The following is an 18,364-nucleotide window of genomic DNA, read 5'->3' as shown; positions in this document are numbered from 1 at the left end:
CAATTGTCAACGCAAGAATAAATAAGCAATTTCCAATCATTTGTTTTCTTAATTGTGTTTACTTTTTTCATTTTAATCAGATGTCACAATTTGAGTAAACACAGGCTGACATACATTTTTTAAACAATAAAACAGCCATTACATGTTTTGTTAAAAAAAAATAATGGCCAGACTATTACTATTAGCCCATTCATTTAATTTATATTATATTTATATTTATATGATAACTTTTACTATGTTCCACTAAAAGAAACAAACACTTGACTTCAAAGTTGTTGTTAGATCAATTCAAAATGTTCAGCATGAATGTAAAAAGATAAATAAAGCTACAAAAGCGAAATTCTGATGATATTGACCGCTAAAAGTTATTTGAAGGTAAAACTGTGACTTTGAAAGCAATCGTTGGCGCTGCCCTTCAATCTAAACATGATTCACAAACACATTGACGGAGCGTATTGACGAGTTTCACGTGTTGCGGCCGCCCGTTATTTCACCTGCAGAGCACGACACTAAAATCTCTCACCTGCGGACAAGCGCAACGATCAGCAAACAAAACAGCGGCTGCGCTACGCCAGAAAAACTCGATACCCTTCAGTCTCTGGCACCCCGCCGGGCCATCATGACCAGAAAATGGCTCCGGACCCTGGGTACGAGCGTTCAGAGTTGTCCCCCTGGCTCCAAATGAGATGCTTCATGCTTTGAGACCCTCTATCTGGAGGTCTGCACTCGCACCTGAACCTCCATCTGACCCCTGGGAGCCCGAGAAAATTAAAGCCCCCAGATACGCAAAAGAAAACACAGGTAAACAATAGAAACAGCGGGGCCACGTTTCTCTCTGTGTCCGCCACCGTACGCCTGCTGCTTGAAGGTTGTTTACTTTCTTTCTGCACTTTTTATTGGAGCAGAGATTTGCTATTCTGGGATGTTCATGTGTAGGGTATTAGACATATTATTACGCTTCGTGATGATGGTTTAAATATGGGTGTATGACTTTTTTGGCATTAATTGGAGTTTGTCTAATCACAAATACTGAGATAATGTGAATCAGGTACATTTTCAGGTAAATTGTCCATGCATTTTTAATTTAACTGTTAAAATATACACTCACCGGCCACTTTATTAGGTACACCTGTATTGACATTTCATGTCAATCAGAAAAATTCTATATTAACTAATCAGTAAATAAATACAGTAATGTATTGTATGTGTGTGCATAAATATGTGTGAGAGCTGTGTTTATGTATATATGAGTGTGTGTGCGCGTGTGTGTATGTATGTGTGAGTGTGTTTGTGCATATATGTATGTGCTCATTTATGTGTGACAGTGTTCGTGTTTATATGTGTGTGTTAGTGTGTGTATATATATGTGTGCATGTGTGTGTGTGTGTGTTAGCATGTTTGAGAATTTATGTATACCTGTAGGTGAGGTGCGTTTGAATCAGTGTATATATCTGTGTGTATTTGTACATACCTGTGTGTGTGTGTGTGTGCGCATGTGTATGTATGTGTGTGTGTGTGTGTGAGTGTGTTTGTGCATATACAATAAGTATGTGCGCATGTGTATGTGTTTGTGCATATATATATGTGCTCATTTATGTGTGACAGTGTTAGTGTTTATATGTGTGTGTGTTAGTGTGTGTATATATATGTGTGCATGTGTGTGTGTGTTAGCATGTTTGAGCATTTATGTATATGTGTAGGTGAGGTGCGTTTGAATCAGTGTATATATCTGTGTGTATTTGTACAAACCTGTGTGTGTGTGTGTGTGTGTGTGTGTGTGTGTGTGTGTGTGTGTATGTGAGCAGGTTTGTGCATATATTTATGTGCGCATGTGCATGTGTTGGCATATATTTGTGTGTCTTTGTGCGTGTATATTTATGTGTGACCATGTCTGTATGTGTATTTGTACATATATGTGTGCACGTGTGTATGCACATCTCTGTGTGCATGTGTGTGAGCCGATTTTGTGCATATATGTGTACGTATGTATTTGTGTGCATATCTGTGTGTGTTTGTCTGTTCATATATGTGTGAGGAGGTTTGTGCATATATGTATGTGCACATATGCATGTGTTTGTGTATTCATTTGCATGTCTGTGAGTGTGTGTGTATATATATATACAAATATATATATATACATATATACACACACATATATATATACATATATACATACACATATATATATATATATATATACATATATACACACACATATATATATATATATATACATATATACATATATACACACATATATATATACACACACACATACATATATACACACACACATACATATATATACATATATATATATATATAACGTGTGTGTGTGTGTGTGTGTGCATGTCTGTGTGTGTATATACAGTATAAACTTGTGTGTGTGTGTCTATGTATGATATTGTGTGAGCGTATGTGTGTGTCTATGTATGAATATGTGTGTGTGTCTGACCTGGCGGGCGCCTTCTTCATGTGCTCCCCGATGAATGTGGCGTTGGTCATGCCCATCAGTGTGTTGGCCAGAGAGATGACAGACAGCAGGTGTTGTGTGGTCACGGCTCTGGACACGCCGTACGTCCCCTTGCCCACCACCTCCGACACGGAGAGCTTCCGGCCCTCGGCGGCCCCCTGCGCCAGAGCCAGCGCCCGCAGCAGAGAGTCCTTAAACGTGGGCAGCATCAGCGACATGTGTCCGCCGCGCGAAATCAGCCCGAAGGAGATGGGGGTGTGTGGCCTGAGCATCCCCAGCCGGCTCACACACACCTCGTCCAGCTCCGCGTTCAGGCCCCAGGCGTGCAGACATGACATGAAGAGTTTGGCCGTGTCCATGGTCAGGTTGTACTCTAGCAGACTCAGAGATTTGGACTTCTCCTCGCGCCGCCGCTGCTCCTCCTCCTCATCCTCGTCTTCATCCAGCAGGTGCTCCTTGATGTTCTCTTTAATTGTCTCCTTCACCTGCGCACCGATTAGACACGTTCAATCAGTCGGTGACACTTCACTATAAGGCTGTATAAGCTCATGTATTTACTAACATGAACAAACGATGAACAATACAACTATTACAGTATTTGTTCATGTTAGCTAACGAAAATTCAGTCCTTTATTGTTAGTTTTTGTCAGAGATGGGAAGTAACAGAAGTACAAATACTTCGTTAAAGTGCCTAAGTAGATTTTTACTCCCCTATTTATTTTTCTGACAACTTTGTACTTTTACCTCTTACATTTTTACAGGAATATCTGTACTTCCTACTCTTCACATTTTAATATCAGGCTCATTACTTTCTATCCTTTGGAATGAGCCCCCACATCCTCCGCTCGTTCTACACCTGCACTGTGGAGAGCCTCCTGACTGGCTGCATCACCATCTGGTATGGAAACAGCACCAGCAGCAATCGCAAAGGCCTACATTGGATTGTGCGAACTGCTGGACGCATAGTAGGAGGTGAGCTTCCCTCCCTCCAGGACATCTACACAAGGCGATGCATGAGGAAAGCCGAGAGAATCATCAGCGACTCCAGCCACCCAAGCCATAGACTTTTCTCTCTGCTACCCTAAGGCAGACCGTTCCGCAGCATCCGGTCATGCACCAGCCGACTGAAGGAAAGTTTCTTCCCTCAGACTATCAGGCTGATGAACACTTAACACACCCCACACAAACTCTTCCACACCATCAATAGGTAGCATGTACTGCACTGAACAATACTGCCTACAACTATGTGTACACCTATTGTACATATCGCTGTCAACACTGTCAATTTGACATTGTCCTGTTGTATTTTTTGTTTTTTAGGAGTATGTTGTAGTATTTTGCACTGTCTGTATCTATAGTCTGGAGCCAGCACCTAAGCTTTTCACTCATCATAGCACACGTGCTGCTGTTGATGTGACAATAAAAGTGATTTGATTTCATGTGTTTGGTGGCATGGTCTATATTATTTCTTGTCATTTCTATTTTCATCATTGCGCACCAGCGTGCTGCAACGCGCTGCTTTTTCAAGCAAGGCAATCATGCGCCTTATATAGGCTAGTTCATGAAGATTCTTATGAGAAAGGCAAGGATGACTATGCAGATGAGTCTGCGACTTTAACATGACTTAGGGTGCCCTGTTTACACGATAATAAGACACCTTATGCTCGATTAGATCACAGGTAAACAAGAGAGATACATTCCAGTTCAAAAATATGCCATTTAAATGCTTAAGTTTCCAGTCTTTTGCCCGCTTCCGATCAAACTACACGGGATTTCTCTGGTCTTACAATCCAATACCGCAAAAAAATCGTGCTGTTTTTGTACATTTAGTTCTAAAATAATCAAATACTACAAAGTAATACAAAAAAACTACATGCATTAAGACTTATTTCCGATGACTAGGCCCACATGGAATCTGCGCGTGGAAATTTCTGCAGATTTTTAGCCTATCGTTAATTCTGTTTGTTTACTTGTGTAAATGTGTGTTAATTTATATATTTATTAAGTTTTTTTATTAATTTCAGTAATATTATTGACTAATATGACACTATTCTTATGGTTTATTTACAATGCAGTGTGTACAGTCATATTTTCTGTCTTTTAGAAGAGATATTGTATGAGAGACTTGCTTTGTTTTCCAAATAAAGTGGATCTAACTGGATTTGTATTGTAAACATTAAATACAAGTTAAAAAAGTATTACTTTTTATTTCATATATTGAGGTTTTAGTTATGATACTCCCAAAATAATTAAAAATCCGCAGATTTTTAACACAATTCTGCACAGAAATAGCAAAAAACGTCCGCAGATTTAGATTCGTCTGGCCCTACTGATGACTTCATATTTCCTAATACAGAATGTATGCTGTTTAACTGTTTTTTTATTGACTAGATTTTACATATAGGCATATTAATCTTCAATTAATTTTTTAACAAATATTTTACCACAAAAAAAGTAACTATACTGGACAATTAATGAATAAAAATAGATATAATAAAAAAAAGATCCTGAATTTATCACGTGACAAAAGGTCATGCACATGTTTTGGAGCTTGTAGGCCTATGTGTGTTGCTTTTAGCATAGAATCAATGTATTAACAGAATTGATGTTTATCCAATAAATAAAATATCCACAATAACCTGGAAAGAAATGCACTAAAATAACAGGTTATGTAGGAGAGCTGCTAAAACAAAACAAAAATTGTTTGCAGTCAAATATGAAAAGTGTTTATTTTAGCAAAAGAAAATATATTTTTAATATATTCAATAAAAAATATTCAAATATAAAATGTTAAACATTGCATATATTTTGGACAGAATTCAGTGTCAAATGTAAGACATTATTTATAAAGATAGATAGGCCTACAGAATAATTTTTAGAGTGTATGATGATGATCAGGATGATGATACATGTTGGTGCCATATTGCAGGGTGTGATGCTGCTTGGCTACTTTCATAAAATTGGCATCAAACATTTTACAAGTTAAAGTTCATGTATCAATAGGATATGAGGTCTAGTTACCTGCCTATCCTCACTCACTATCCTTCAGCTTAGTCTCTGATTTATCAGGGGTTGCCACAGTGGAATGAACCAACAATTATTCCATATGTTTTACGCAGCGGATGCCCTTCCAGCCACAACCTAGTACAAGGAAACACCCATGCGCTTTCGCATTCACACATGTACTTATACACCATGGCTGATTTAGTTAATCTATTTACCCATGCTGCATGTCTTTGGATTGTGGGGGAAAACGGATATTTACCTGCCTAGTGAATTTAAAACATGTAGTAGTAATGGACACTTCTTACTTTTTTACATTTTTAAGGCCGTACTTCTTTACTTAAGTACAAAAGTGTAGTCAGTACTTCAACTTTTACCAGAGTTGCTTTAAACACGAGTATCTGTACTTCTGCTTGAGTAAAGGATGTGTGTACTTTGGCCATCTCTGGTTCATGTTAACTCAAAGTGCATTAACCAACGTTCACAACTGTAGATTTTACTAATGCATTAGTAAAAAGCTGAACTATGATTAATAAATGCTGTACAAGAGCATGTCGGTTACACTTTACAATAAGGTTGTATTAGTTAATGTCTCTGATTTATCAGGGGTTGCCACAGTGGAATGAACCAACAATTATTCCATATTGTGCCATAATGTCAGTTATTGCATTTACTAACATGAACAAACAATGTCAACACATTTATTACAGTATTTGTTCATGTTAGTTCATGAGCAGTCAGTCATGGTTAGTTCATGCCAACTCATGGTTTATTAACTGTTGTTAGCAAGCTTGAATTTGGATGTTAATAATGCATTAGTAAAAGTTGAACTATGATTACTAAATGCTGTACAAGTGTTGTTCATTATTAGCTCATGTTAGTATATACATTAACTAATGAGACCTTATTGTAAAGTGTGAGCAATAATTCAGTATGTTAGGGATGAAGTCCATCTAAGAGGTTGTTTTCAAGAATACAGCTCTCAACAAGGTTATCGGCAGCCTGATGCAAAGAAGAGCACTGTTGTACATGTCTGAAGAGTTTATTCAATGAAAACAATCTCCTGGTTGTACTTTATCCTAATTATTACATGACTACTTTCCACAAGTAACCTAAAAATTAGACACGAATCCCTGCTCTGAGCATCGGGGAGAAACTAGCGGCTTTGCAATGAGATTTGGTCAGACCTGAAGACCATTGACGGATATTAGATATCTGCGAAACTGGCAGATTTTGACCTAAATTGTAAACCTTTTCTTCCTCTTTCAGCTTCCCTGTGACTCTCCTGCCAGACGGCCTCAGCTGGAGACAAACAACTTCCCCTGAATAACATGGTAACGAGAAGCTCTGAATTCCTGCTCCCTGTCCCATATCCCACGCCTTTGTGTGCTTTCACCTACCGGTGTTGGTAGGCAGGTCCGTGACTAGCGCCCCCTGGCTGCAGGACCAGATGGCTACCGACTTTATTGGACTATATCCACGTCCCCTGTACCCATCCCCGGTTGCGATGTTATGTCTATGTGTTTATGTGCTGGGGCTTTTTCCCCCTGATCTCACACTGCCCTACTTCAAGGAAATTTTTTTTTGCCTCCCTCTTCCCTAATGTATCTTATTTCCTCTTTATAAAAGCTACCTCTCATCTGACCTGTCTTCCCCTGAAATGCGTGATGCTTGTGTATGGTCAGTCAGGGGGTCCAATTTCGCTGCATGTAACAGTGTATGTGACATAATTGAATTGAATAGTTCAAAAATCGAGATTTTATTGGCCGGCACTCCTTCTAACATCAAGAGGTGTAGTGAATCTGAGTTAACAGTTGATGGGTCAGTCTTATCACCATCTCTGCAGGTGCGAAATTTTGGTGTTCTCCTTGACTCTCAGCTTAGTCTGAAGCCTCATTTTAAACATTTAACTAAAACAGCCTTTTATCATCTTCGAAATATAGCCCGCTTACGTCTAATCTCGAGGCCTGACTCTGAGAGACTCGTTCATGCTTTTATCACGTCTCGCTTGTATTTTTGCAATTCTCTGTTCGAAGGGTTACCAGCTAATTCTCTCAAGATTTTACAAAACATCCAAAATTCTGCTGCACGCGTGTTGACACATACATCATCTCAGTCTCACGTCACTCCTGTACTCCAACAGCTTCACTGGCAAGAGTTTATTAACTCATTAATTAAATGCAAACCTGACAGTAAAGAAAACAGCACACACTATTCAGTCACAAGATGGCGCCAAATAGTCAAAAACTTAAAGCTGACAGAAGGGTAACAGGCTGAATGGAGCATATACTAATCTATGTACTAGTCATTTACAACTAAATGCGCCACTTCCTAAAAAAACCTGGCACCAAATATCAGACAAAAATAATTTAGAGTAACTGCTGTGGTCATTTTCCTTCTCTAATAAATGAGTTGCAACTCAGAAGGCAAAGATAAAACTCAATGAATGCTTTTGAAGGTGTGAGGCGCTTTTTGCGAGCGCAGACAGATGCTCAAGCCAGTTCTGGAGGGAATAATAATAATAATAATATAATCATACTTTAGCACTGTGATGATGGACTTAAGGCTGAGGCTTTTTACAATCAGCAAAACAACATTTCAGATTTTTTACAATGTGCTGGATCCATTAACACGTCCCTTTTGAGATCACGCTCCAATGGCGTCTGTCATTGCTAAGCAATGTGCTCTCCAAGGAACCATTCAGACCTCTGACAAACCCTTGCTGCAGCTCTGATACAAGTTTTAGACTGATCAGAGATCACTGGTCACTTCTAAACAATAAAAGTATAGCGCAAATATGATAGACATGATGCGTCACGATTTTAATGTCAACTTGCGATGCGCACTTTTTAAACTGATGCATTGCATTGTTCAAATCAAGGAATCTTTACACAACTCAAGGACTATTTACAAGTCACTATTTACTTTTTTTTCTACCAATGCACTGAGCGAATGGATTAATCTTCCCATCCTGAATTCTGAGCTGAAATTCTGACCTGTTTGAAGATCTTATTGGCCAGGAAAGATCCGCCTTTATCAGCTCCGCCGGGTGTTTTCTGCAGGGTTTCAGGAGAGACGAGTGTGGGATTGGGTCTCTGCGCCTCCTCCGTCAGTAACTGGATGATCACCGCCTCCACGTCAAAGAACAGCACGTGCATGTCTGGATCAGTCACGTTCGTCTTCATCGCCTGCACCACCAGAGAATTGTGCGAGTATTTGGGAAGGTTACCCTGCAGGAAGACAGATGACAGATACAGATCAGATATCTACAGAAGCCTGTTTCCAAACATGCACAATCTCAAAACTACAAGATATACAACTCTAAATGTATTAAATGAGTTCAAATGTTATAATTTAGTTTAAATCTTGCAATTTAGTTTAAATGTTGCATTTCAAAGTTTAAATGTTGCAATTTAGAGTTTAAATGTTGCATTTCAGAGTTTAAATGTTCCATTTCAGAGTTTAAATGTTCCATTTCAGAGTTTAAATGTTGCATTTCAGAGTTTAAATGTTGCATTTCAGAGTTTAAATGTTCCATTTCAGAGTTTAAATGTTGCATTTCAGAGTTTAAATGTTGCATTTCAGAGTTTAAATGTTCCATTTCAGAGTTTAAATGTTGCATTTCAGAGTTTAAATGTTGCAATTTAGAGTTTACATGTTCCATTTCAGAGTTTAAATGTTGCATTTCAGAGTTTAAATGTTGCAATTTAGAGTTTACATGTTCCATTTCAGAGTTTAAATGTTGCAATTTAGAGTTTAAATGTTGCATTTCAGAGTTTAAATGTTCCATTTCAGAGTTTAAATGTTGCAATTTAGAGTTTACATGTTCCATTTCAGAGTTTAAATGTTCCATTTCAGAGTTTAAATGTTGCAATTTAGAGTTTAAATGTTGCATTTCAGAGTTTAAATGTTGCATTTCAGAGTTTAAATGTTCCATTTCAGAGTTTAAATGTTGCAATTTAGAGTTTACATGTTCCATTTCAGAGTTTAAATGTTCCATTTCAGAGTTTAAATGTTGCAATTTAGAGTTTAAATGTTGCATTTCAGAGTTTAAATGTTCCATTTCAGAGTTTAAATGTTGCAATTTAGAGTTTAAATGTTGCATTTCAGAGTTTAAATGTTCCATTTCAGAGTTTAAATGTTGCATTTCAGAGTTTACATGTTGCATTTCAGAGTTTAAATGTTCCATTTCAGAGTTTAAATGTTGCATTTCAGAGTTTAAATGTTGCATTTCAGAGTTTAAATGTTGCAATTCAGAGTTTAAATGTTGCATTTCAGAGTTTAAATGTTGCAATTCAGAATTTTAAATGTTGCATTTCAGAGTTTAAATGTTCCATTTCAGAGATTTAATGTTCCATTTCAGAGTTTAAATGTTCAATTTCGGAGTTTAAATGTTCCATTTCATAGTTTAAATGTTGCATTTCAGAGTTTAAATGTTCCATTTTAGAGTTTAAATGTTGCATTTCAGAGTTTAAATGTTCCATTTCAGAGATTTAATGTTGCATTTCAGAGATTTAATGTTGCATTTCAGAGATTTAAGGTTGCAATTCAGAGTTTAAATGTTGCAATTCAGAGTTTAAATGTTCCATTTCAGAGATTTAATGTTGCATGTCAGAGTTTAAATTTTGCAATTCAGAGTTTAAATGTTGCAATTCAGAGTTTAAATGTTCCATTTCAGAGATTTAATGTTGCATTTCAGAGTTTAAATGTTCCATTTCAGAGATTTAATGTTGCATTTCAGAGTTTAAATTTTGCAATTCAGAGTTTAAATGTTGCAATTCAGAGTTTAAATGTTTCATTTCAGAGATTTAATGTTGCATTTCAGAGATTTAATGTTGCAATTCAGAGTTTAAATGTTGCAATTCAGAGTTTAAATGTTCCATTTCAGAGATTTAATGTTGCAATTCCGAGTTTAAATGTTCCATTTCAGAGTTTAAATGTTCCATTTCAGAGTTTAAATGTTGCATTTCAGAGTTTAAATGTTGCATTTCAGAGTTTAAATGTTCCATTTCAGACTTTAAATGTTGCATTTCAGAGTTTAAATGTTCCATTTCAGAGTTTAAATGTTGCATTTCAGAGGTTAAATGTTGCATTTCAGAGTTTAAATGTTCCATTTCAGACTTTAAATGTTGCATTTCAGAGTTTAAATGTTGCTTTTCAGAGATTTAAGGTTGCAATTCAGAGTTTAAATGTTGCAATTCGAGTTTAAATGTTCCATTTCAGAGTTTAAATGTTGCTTTTCAGAGATTAAGGGCTCTATTTTGACGATCCATGCTCAAAGTGCAAAGCGCAGGGCGCAAAAGCATTGTGTCAGAATCCACTTTTGCTATTTTAAGGACGGAAAAATACTGTCTGCGCTGCGACGCATTGTCTAACAGGGCTGAGCTTATTCTCTTAATGAGATATAGGTGTGTTTTGAGAATAAACCAATCAGAGTCTCGTCTCTCATTCCCTTTAAGAGTCAGTTGCGTCGCGCCATAGTGCATTTGCTATTTACATGGCGGACTTTGTAAGTGGAAAAACTGAACGCTTCACTAGTGAGAAAACAGTTAAACAGAGCATCTGCAGGCGAGGATGAGAGATGAGCCTCCTCATTATTAACTTTCACTTTCGCTCTCGTGGATAGGGAAACGTGTTGTACGCACAGACATCTATTAACCTAAACATAATTAATTTCGTTTATTAAGTGCAAAAATTCGTTTCAAATCTATTTCTAAATTCAGTTCTAATTTCCAGCAAACGAATAAATGAACAATAATAACGAAGTGTGTCCAAAAAAACTGAGTTATTTCCAAATACACATGCTATGCTGGTCCGGTCTAAAACCTGACAGCTGGGCAAATCTAAGCTTGTTTTTAATAAAACAAATATAAATATGCATATAATAAATAATACTGCTAATAATAATAACATTATACAAAAGCAAGTTGTCATGAATGAACTGAAAAATCCCCCCAAGATAAAGGCATGAAAGTTTGGTTTTTATATTTATGTAGGCTAGAAAATAATATTTTTTTGTAATATTTTAATCCTTTAATTCTTTTTCATTTGTAAAGATATTTGCGTATTGCTGTACACCCTGTGTGTATTAAGCAATGTGTAAGCGAGCTGCACAAATAACGTTCTCTACGCTGGACTTTAGACCAGTTTTGATCTGATCTATTGAACCGTCTATTTAAGTTCTTCAAAGTAGCAATGCGCCAGCAATGCACCTCAACACACCTCCTTTTTTAGACCAGAACGCCTATGGGCGAACATGAGCGCAAACGCATTTGCTATTTAAGCAGCGTGGTGCAAAACGTCAAAACGACTCTTGCGCCAAGCTTATTTGCACTAGCAAACAACAATTGCGTCGCGCCTTGCGCCACATTGTGCCGGGTGTATGATAGGGCCCTAAATGTTGCATTTCAGAGTTTAAATGTTCCATTTCAGAGTTTAAATGTTGCAATTTAAAACTGCAAACTTTGAGATATCAACTTCAAATTTGTAATTTATGGTTTTATTTTCGGGCGACGCGGTGGCACAGTAGGTAGTTCTGTCGCTTCACAGCAAGAAGGTCGCTGGTTCGAGCCTCGGCTGGGTCAGTTGGCATTTCTGTGTGGAGTTTGCATGTTCTCCCTGCGTTTGCGTGGGTTTCCTCAGGTTGCTCCGGTTTCCCCCACAGTCCAAACACATGCAGTACAGGGGAATTGGGTAAGCTAAATTGTCTGTAGTGTATGTGTGTGAATAAGAGTGTGTGGGTGTTCTCGGTGATGGGTTGCAGCTGGAAGGGCATCCGCTGTGTAAAACATGTGCTGGAAAAGTTGGCGGTTCATTCTGCTGTGGTGACCCCAGATTAATAAAGGGACTGAGTTGAAAAGAAAATGAATGAACGAATGAATGTTTTATTTTCATAAACTTAAACATACATAACTCCTGCTTTATTTGACTTTTTTTACATCAATCTGACAAGTGTTTTCTTTAACAGGAGACCAAGCTTAAATCTGTTGGCCAAAGCGTTGAAGATTTAAAAACAAGTGAAACATCGCGTCATTGTCTATGCCCAAAAATTCCTGCGGTCAGTTAAGGGGTTAATAAAGAGATGAAGAACAGACGCTGGGTTATTTCTTCAGACACATTTTAAAAGCAAACGGTCTGCTTTCTAAGAGAGACGGCAGGAGAAATGTGTGTGAAAGAGTTGAGCGCTGGTGGAGTCCAACAACAAAGAGGTTTGGGTCAATGATTTTGCTCCGGCGTCTGGATGATGAAAAGGAAAGTGCAGTGAGAGTGTTTTCTGAGGAGAATCAGTACAGTCAAACACTCGCTTCCTTTAGCAGATAAAGATCCGCCGCAGGCTACAAAAACCAGCGCTGCCACATGGAAAGACAGCCTTAGTTATACAAGAACTGATGGGAATTTACAGCATTATGATATATAGGGTTTTTTAAGTGAATTTATAATTAATAGTTTGATTTATTGGACCAAATTGATTCAGTTTGATTCAAATTTTTTCCCATTAATCGTTCAATTAAAAAAATGTAATTGATTATTGGGAAAAAATCTAATCAAATTTTTTAAAAGTAAAGTTTTAAATATACATATTTAAAAGAAAAATTATAAGTGAAATATTTTTACATTTTATTTATAGTGCAAATTTAAAGATGCCCTATAATGAAAATCTGGGTATGCAAAAGGCATTGTCAAATAATAAGAGATCAGTATATGGAAATGGACATACTGTGAGCCTCAGACGCTGTTTCCTCATTCTCATGTAAATTCCCAGCGGACAACGGGCCAATCAGAAGACAAAACAAACTGTGACGAGACTCACGAGCCATGTCTTCTGCATTTGCATGTATGACTACTTTAGGTCGTTCATCCAGACCTGATGAGCAGGCATTCCATCAAGAGAGCACAACTCATATGCAGCTCAAAATCTTTTTAAAAAAAGCTCTGTGATCATTAATATGCACTCATCAGGCTGCGTTTAATAAGTCAAATGTTTTTTAGTGACGCAACAGCGATCATTTTCCTCCCTTAGTTATTTGAATTGTATAATTCACTTACTGTTTTTAATCACTGCTATTATTATTTCTTATACTTGTCTCTTTTATTCATGTTTATGTAAAGCACTTTGAATTGCCACTGTGTGTGAAATGTGCTATACTTGCTATGTCTTGCCTTACTATGTATGTGGGACTTTTATTTTGAAAGCGTGAGCACCAAATTGCTTGCTGTGCATTACGACAGCACTAGGCATGTTCAAACTCACGTCAGGGGCGCAAAATGCAGGATATACAGATTACACATTTATTCATCTCCACACTGAAGAGGTATAAGATATGTTTAGTTACACCTTTTATTAATTTATCGTGTGTATTGTGAAATTTGAAGCGTATGTTTCAACAAGCACGTGCATACTGCTGAATCATGTCAAATCATTCAGCTTTGATATCATCTGTTTATTCAGAGGTTGATATTAATTCCTGGCTTTCTTTTCTTTGACTGTAGCTCAAACTACAATGCCATACATCTCTATCACTCTCTTTTGACAAGTTATAATTTAACCTTTATCCACAGCAGATCTGGTGATCAAAATAGGTTCTGATTGGGTTTATATTTGTCCGTGTTCAGCTATATCATGCGTTGTGTGTCTGTAAGAGCGGCACGTCAGCCATACATGGTCTATCATGGACCTTCTGGTTCTAGAGGTATTTTATGGAGTAATAAATGAGCTTATAAAAAGTTTTCTAGAGATTTTTTTACTTACCAAAGCCATAAACGTACTATGTAGATATCAGAGAACAATTTAACGTATAAAACCAATGCGATAAATTCAGAATTTATATATATTAAAAAAAAAAACAGTAAAAAATCTAATTATATTTTCAAAAGTTTAATTATAATAGAAATTTAGATTTCAAAAACAGGATTTTTTTAAAGGAAAAAATGTTATTTTTAAAGCACACTAAAAGAAAATATATGTTTAATGGCTGACAGATTACTTTTTTGTACAGAAAACCTCAAAATTATATGAATTGTGTTCATTTCAATTTAATAATGATAATCATATTTATTCCATACATTTATATGGCGCTTTTCTGGACACTTAGTGTTTTACAAATTAATATTTTTAGGTGTGTGTATGTGGGGGTGGGGGGGGGGGGGGGGTTCTCCTGATCCAGCATCCACCTGGATAATGCGGCGGCAGCCATATTGCACCAGACCGCACACCACACACCAGCTGATTGATGAAGAGGAGACAGAGTGATGAAGCCAATTATGATATGAGGATGCTTACACTGTAAAACCCAAGAAGTTAAACTCAAACCATCTGAGGAAACCGATTGCAACAAACCATTTAAGTTCAAAAACTAATCCTAATGAGTACTGTGAACTTAATCTATTTGAGTAAACAAAGCAATTTGAGCAGAGTAAAAGCAATAAATGAAGAGAACTCAAACTGAGTACTGTAAAACTCAACAAGTTAAGGCAACTCAAACTGATTGCACTAAACCATTTGAGTTAAAAAAAAAACTAATCTATACGAGTACTGTGAACTTACTCCATTTAAGTTGAAGTAATGAGATATTTCATTAATGCATTACCTTCAACACCGAGTTCAAAACTCTTTTCAAATGAGTAGAATTAACCTTTAGTAAATTGAGTTAACTACACTCATTTCATTTGATAAAGTTTACTGTTGGGTTTTACAGTGTGGGAGGCCAGTAGGCAAATTTGGCCAGGATGCCGGGGTTAATCCCCTACTCTTTTTCCATTGACATTCTGGGATCATTAATGACCACAGAGAGTCATCAGTTTAACCTCTCATCTGAAAGACGCACTCACTGACAGTATTGAGTCCCCTTCACTATACTGGGGCATAAGGACTCACACAGACCACAGGTTGAGCGCCCCCTGCTGGTCTCACTAACACCACTTCCAGCAGGTACAGACCGTACACTGCCCTGTTTGGCCTTGTGAGGGTTGCAGAGAGCTAGCTGCTGGATTTTCAGGTAATTAATTGAATTGTATTACATATCGATTTAACTTAAATCACAAAATAAATTCTAAAAACAGGCGCCTTAATGAAAACTATTTTTTATTTTACATTATTATTTACATTTAGTCATTTAGCAGACGCTTTTATCCAAAGTGACTTACAAATGAGGACAAGGAAGCAATTTACACAACTATAAGAGCAGCAGTGAACAAGCGCTATAGACAAGTTTCAGCTGTGTAAAGTCTAAGAAGCTAAGCATTAGTAATGTGTTTTTTTTTTTTGAGAGAGAGAGAGTACAGTTAGTGGTATAGCCAGAGAGGCAGTTGCAGATTAGGAAGGAAAGTGGAGACTAAACAGTTGAGTTTTTAGTCGTTTCTTGAAGACAGCAAGTGACTCTGCTGTTCTGATGTAGTTAGGGAGTTCATTCCCCCAACTGGGCAGATTGAATGTGAGAGTTCGGGAAAGTGATTTCTTCCCTCTTCGGGATGGAACCACGAGGCGACGTTCATTCACAGAACACAAGTTTCTGGAGGGCACATACATCTGCAGAAGTGAGAGCAGATACGAAGGAGCAAAGCCAGAGGTCGCTTTGTAAGCAAACATCAGAGCTTTGAATTTGATGCGAGCAGCAACTGGCAGCCAGTGCAAACGGGTGAGTAGCGGAGTGACATGTGCTCTTTTGGGTTCATCAAAGACCACTCGTGCTGCTGCGTTCTGAAGCAGCTGAAGAGGTTTGATAGAATTAGCTGGTAGCCCGGATAGTAGAGAGTTGCAATAATCCAGTTTGGAGAGAACAAGAGCTTGAACAATAGCCGCATTTCCACTATCGGGCCAGTGCGAGCCAGGGCTTTAATCGGGCCAGGCCGGGCCAATAGCCCGGGAGGTTGAGAAATGAGGCCGAAATCATGTCGCGTTTCCACTGTCGGGCTAGTTGCTCGCAGCGCGTCACGCAAACACCGCCCCCAGAACGTCCCCCGAATCAAATGTCACACAACGCGTCACACAACCCGCCCACTTCAGCGGGAACCAAAAACTCAAATTATAACCACAAACACAACCTGTTATCACTACGAGAGCTGGAAGATGGAGAACACCGAAGCGATTGCTTTTTTACTGTTTGTGGTCTGTTGGTGTAAGGCCAGACAGCGATCCCTGGATAAGGACATTCGAGTTCGGTGGCATTTACTTCGAACACAGATTTTGGCTGTCCGCACCTTTCTGTATGGCACACTTGTTCTGTCCTCTTACCAGAAAGCGTGACCGATAAATATGTACCTGATGAGCCGGAAGTTACACGTGTTGGATTTCGCGCTAAATGTTTTAAAAGGGAACACTCAAAAGTAGCCCCTTCGTAGGGCATGTGTGCGCCACATGGCTGACGTCACATGTATTGTTTTAGGATCAGCGTTTTAGTTAAAAAGGTAACGTTAGTGAACACTTAGAGAAGTGTTTACTTTGTGGTGCAGTTTGATAAAACGTTAGTTAGTTGGTGACTTTACCATGATTTTTCATGTCGTGTTTTGTTTAATATTGTTTATAAGAACACCTTTAGAGGAAGTCATAAAGTTGGTCAAGTCTCTGAAGCACAAAAGTATCAACACTTTTTGTGAGGGAAAACATCATATGGATGTGTGCTTTTAAGCAAAATGTCTAAATGCCTCAAATAAATAAATCACATGCCAGTACTGTCTGCTATCCATTTTTTCTTCTTCTTAGTGAGTTGATCAAGCGCGATAGCAAAACAAATGTAAGGGAAGAAAGCATCTTGTGTCCTCTTTACCTGACAGGAAAACTCCGCCTTTGTACGTAACCCCGCCCCGAAGCCCCAGTTGGCCCTCCTTGGCCCAAGGTATTCGGCGGGCCGAAAAAGGCCGGACGCTGGCCCCAAGGAAGCCCCGCTTTGGCCCGATTACGCCCCGGAAGTGATAGTGGAAACGCGACTGGCCTTGGCTCGCCCTGGCTCGCTCGCTTTAGGCGCGATAGTGGAAACGCGGCTCATGAGTTGAGCTGCATGTTCAGATATGAAGGGTCGGACCTTTCTGATGTTGTAGAGTGTGAATCTGCAAGATCGAGCAGTTCTAGAAATGTGGTCAGAGAAGTTCAGTTGGTCATCAATCGTTACTCCAAGGCTTTTTACCATTTTGGATGCAGTGATGGTAATTTAACATGCATTTGTTGCAAAAACTGTGCAAAAACTGAAGTAAATTGAAATGACTTGCTTTATATTAAAGAAACATAAACAAAATAATTTCTAATTTCCCAAACTAGTTAGCTAATCAAATCAAACTCAGCAAAACCAAAAATCTGCAAAATTGAACTTGTCATTATTTATTTTTATTTTATTTTTTTATTTAAAACATGCTGCATATGAAGCACAATAAAATACACATTTCTCATGTGATTTGAGCCATTCTTCTCATCAAATTAAACTATTTAAAATAAAGAAAAAGAACAACAGATCAATCAGGATCATTATTTCGCATTCATCCCAAAAAACGACTGTAAACATGAAAGACGAGCCGGACGTGTTTGTCCCTCCTCAAAGTGACTGATAATGCAGATCACGATACCGGCAGTAATCAGCAAGACTTCTTCAAACACATCCGTCAAAAGTTGTTGAGCGCACAGGATAATCTGTTTATTCCATGATCTGTGTAATAATCTCTAATGCTCATTAAGCCCTCCAGCGTTCATTTCATCTCATCTCATCTGCTTCCAGTGGGCTGCTATTAAATAGCCAGCTTGCTAATTGTTATTCGATGTTAATTGGATGAACAAAAGCACCTGCAATCCATTACAAACATCAGGGAGGATGTTTACTAGTGCACCACTACAACGAACATGTTTTAATATATACAAATACGCAGAAAATATCAACTTAAAGCATTAAATAATTACAGATTAAA

The 18,364-nt window shown here is 37.9% G+C and overlaps 1 protein-coding gene across 1 annotated transcript in view; it reads right to left on the bottom strand.

The window, feature by feature from the left end:
• Positions 1-18,364, bottom strand: part of LOC130214283 (WD repeat-containing protein 7) — a 171,053-nt gene that overhangs the window by 83,250 nt on the left and 69,439 nt on the right. Inside the window, exons 15-16 of the mRNA XM_056445880.1 lie at positions 8,473-8,706; positions 2,456-2,958 (exon numbers count right to left, since the gene is read on the bottom strand). Coding sequence (XP_056301855.1) covers positions 2,456-2,958; positions 8,473-8,706 — 737 coding nt within the window. The remainder of the gene's footprint in view (positions 1-2,455; positions 2,959-8,472; positions 8,707-18,364) is intronic.

Source organism: Danio aesculapii, chromosome 21 (assembly GCF_903798145.1).
Source record: "Danio aesculapii chromosome 21, fDanAes4.1, whole genome shotgun sequence".
NCBI classification, from domain to species: domain Eukaryota; kingdom Metazoa; phylum Chordata; class Actinopteri; order Cypriniformes; family Danionidae; genus Danio; species Danio aesculapii.
The sequence above is the reverse complement of the archived record's forward strand: the minus strand, read 5'-3'. Positions and strand labels throughout refer to the sequence as shown.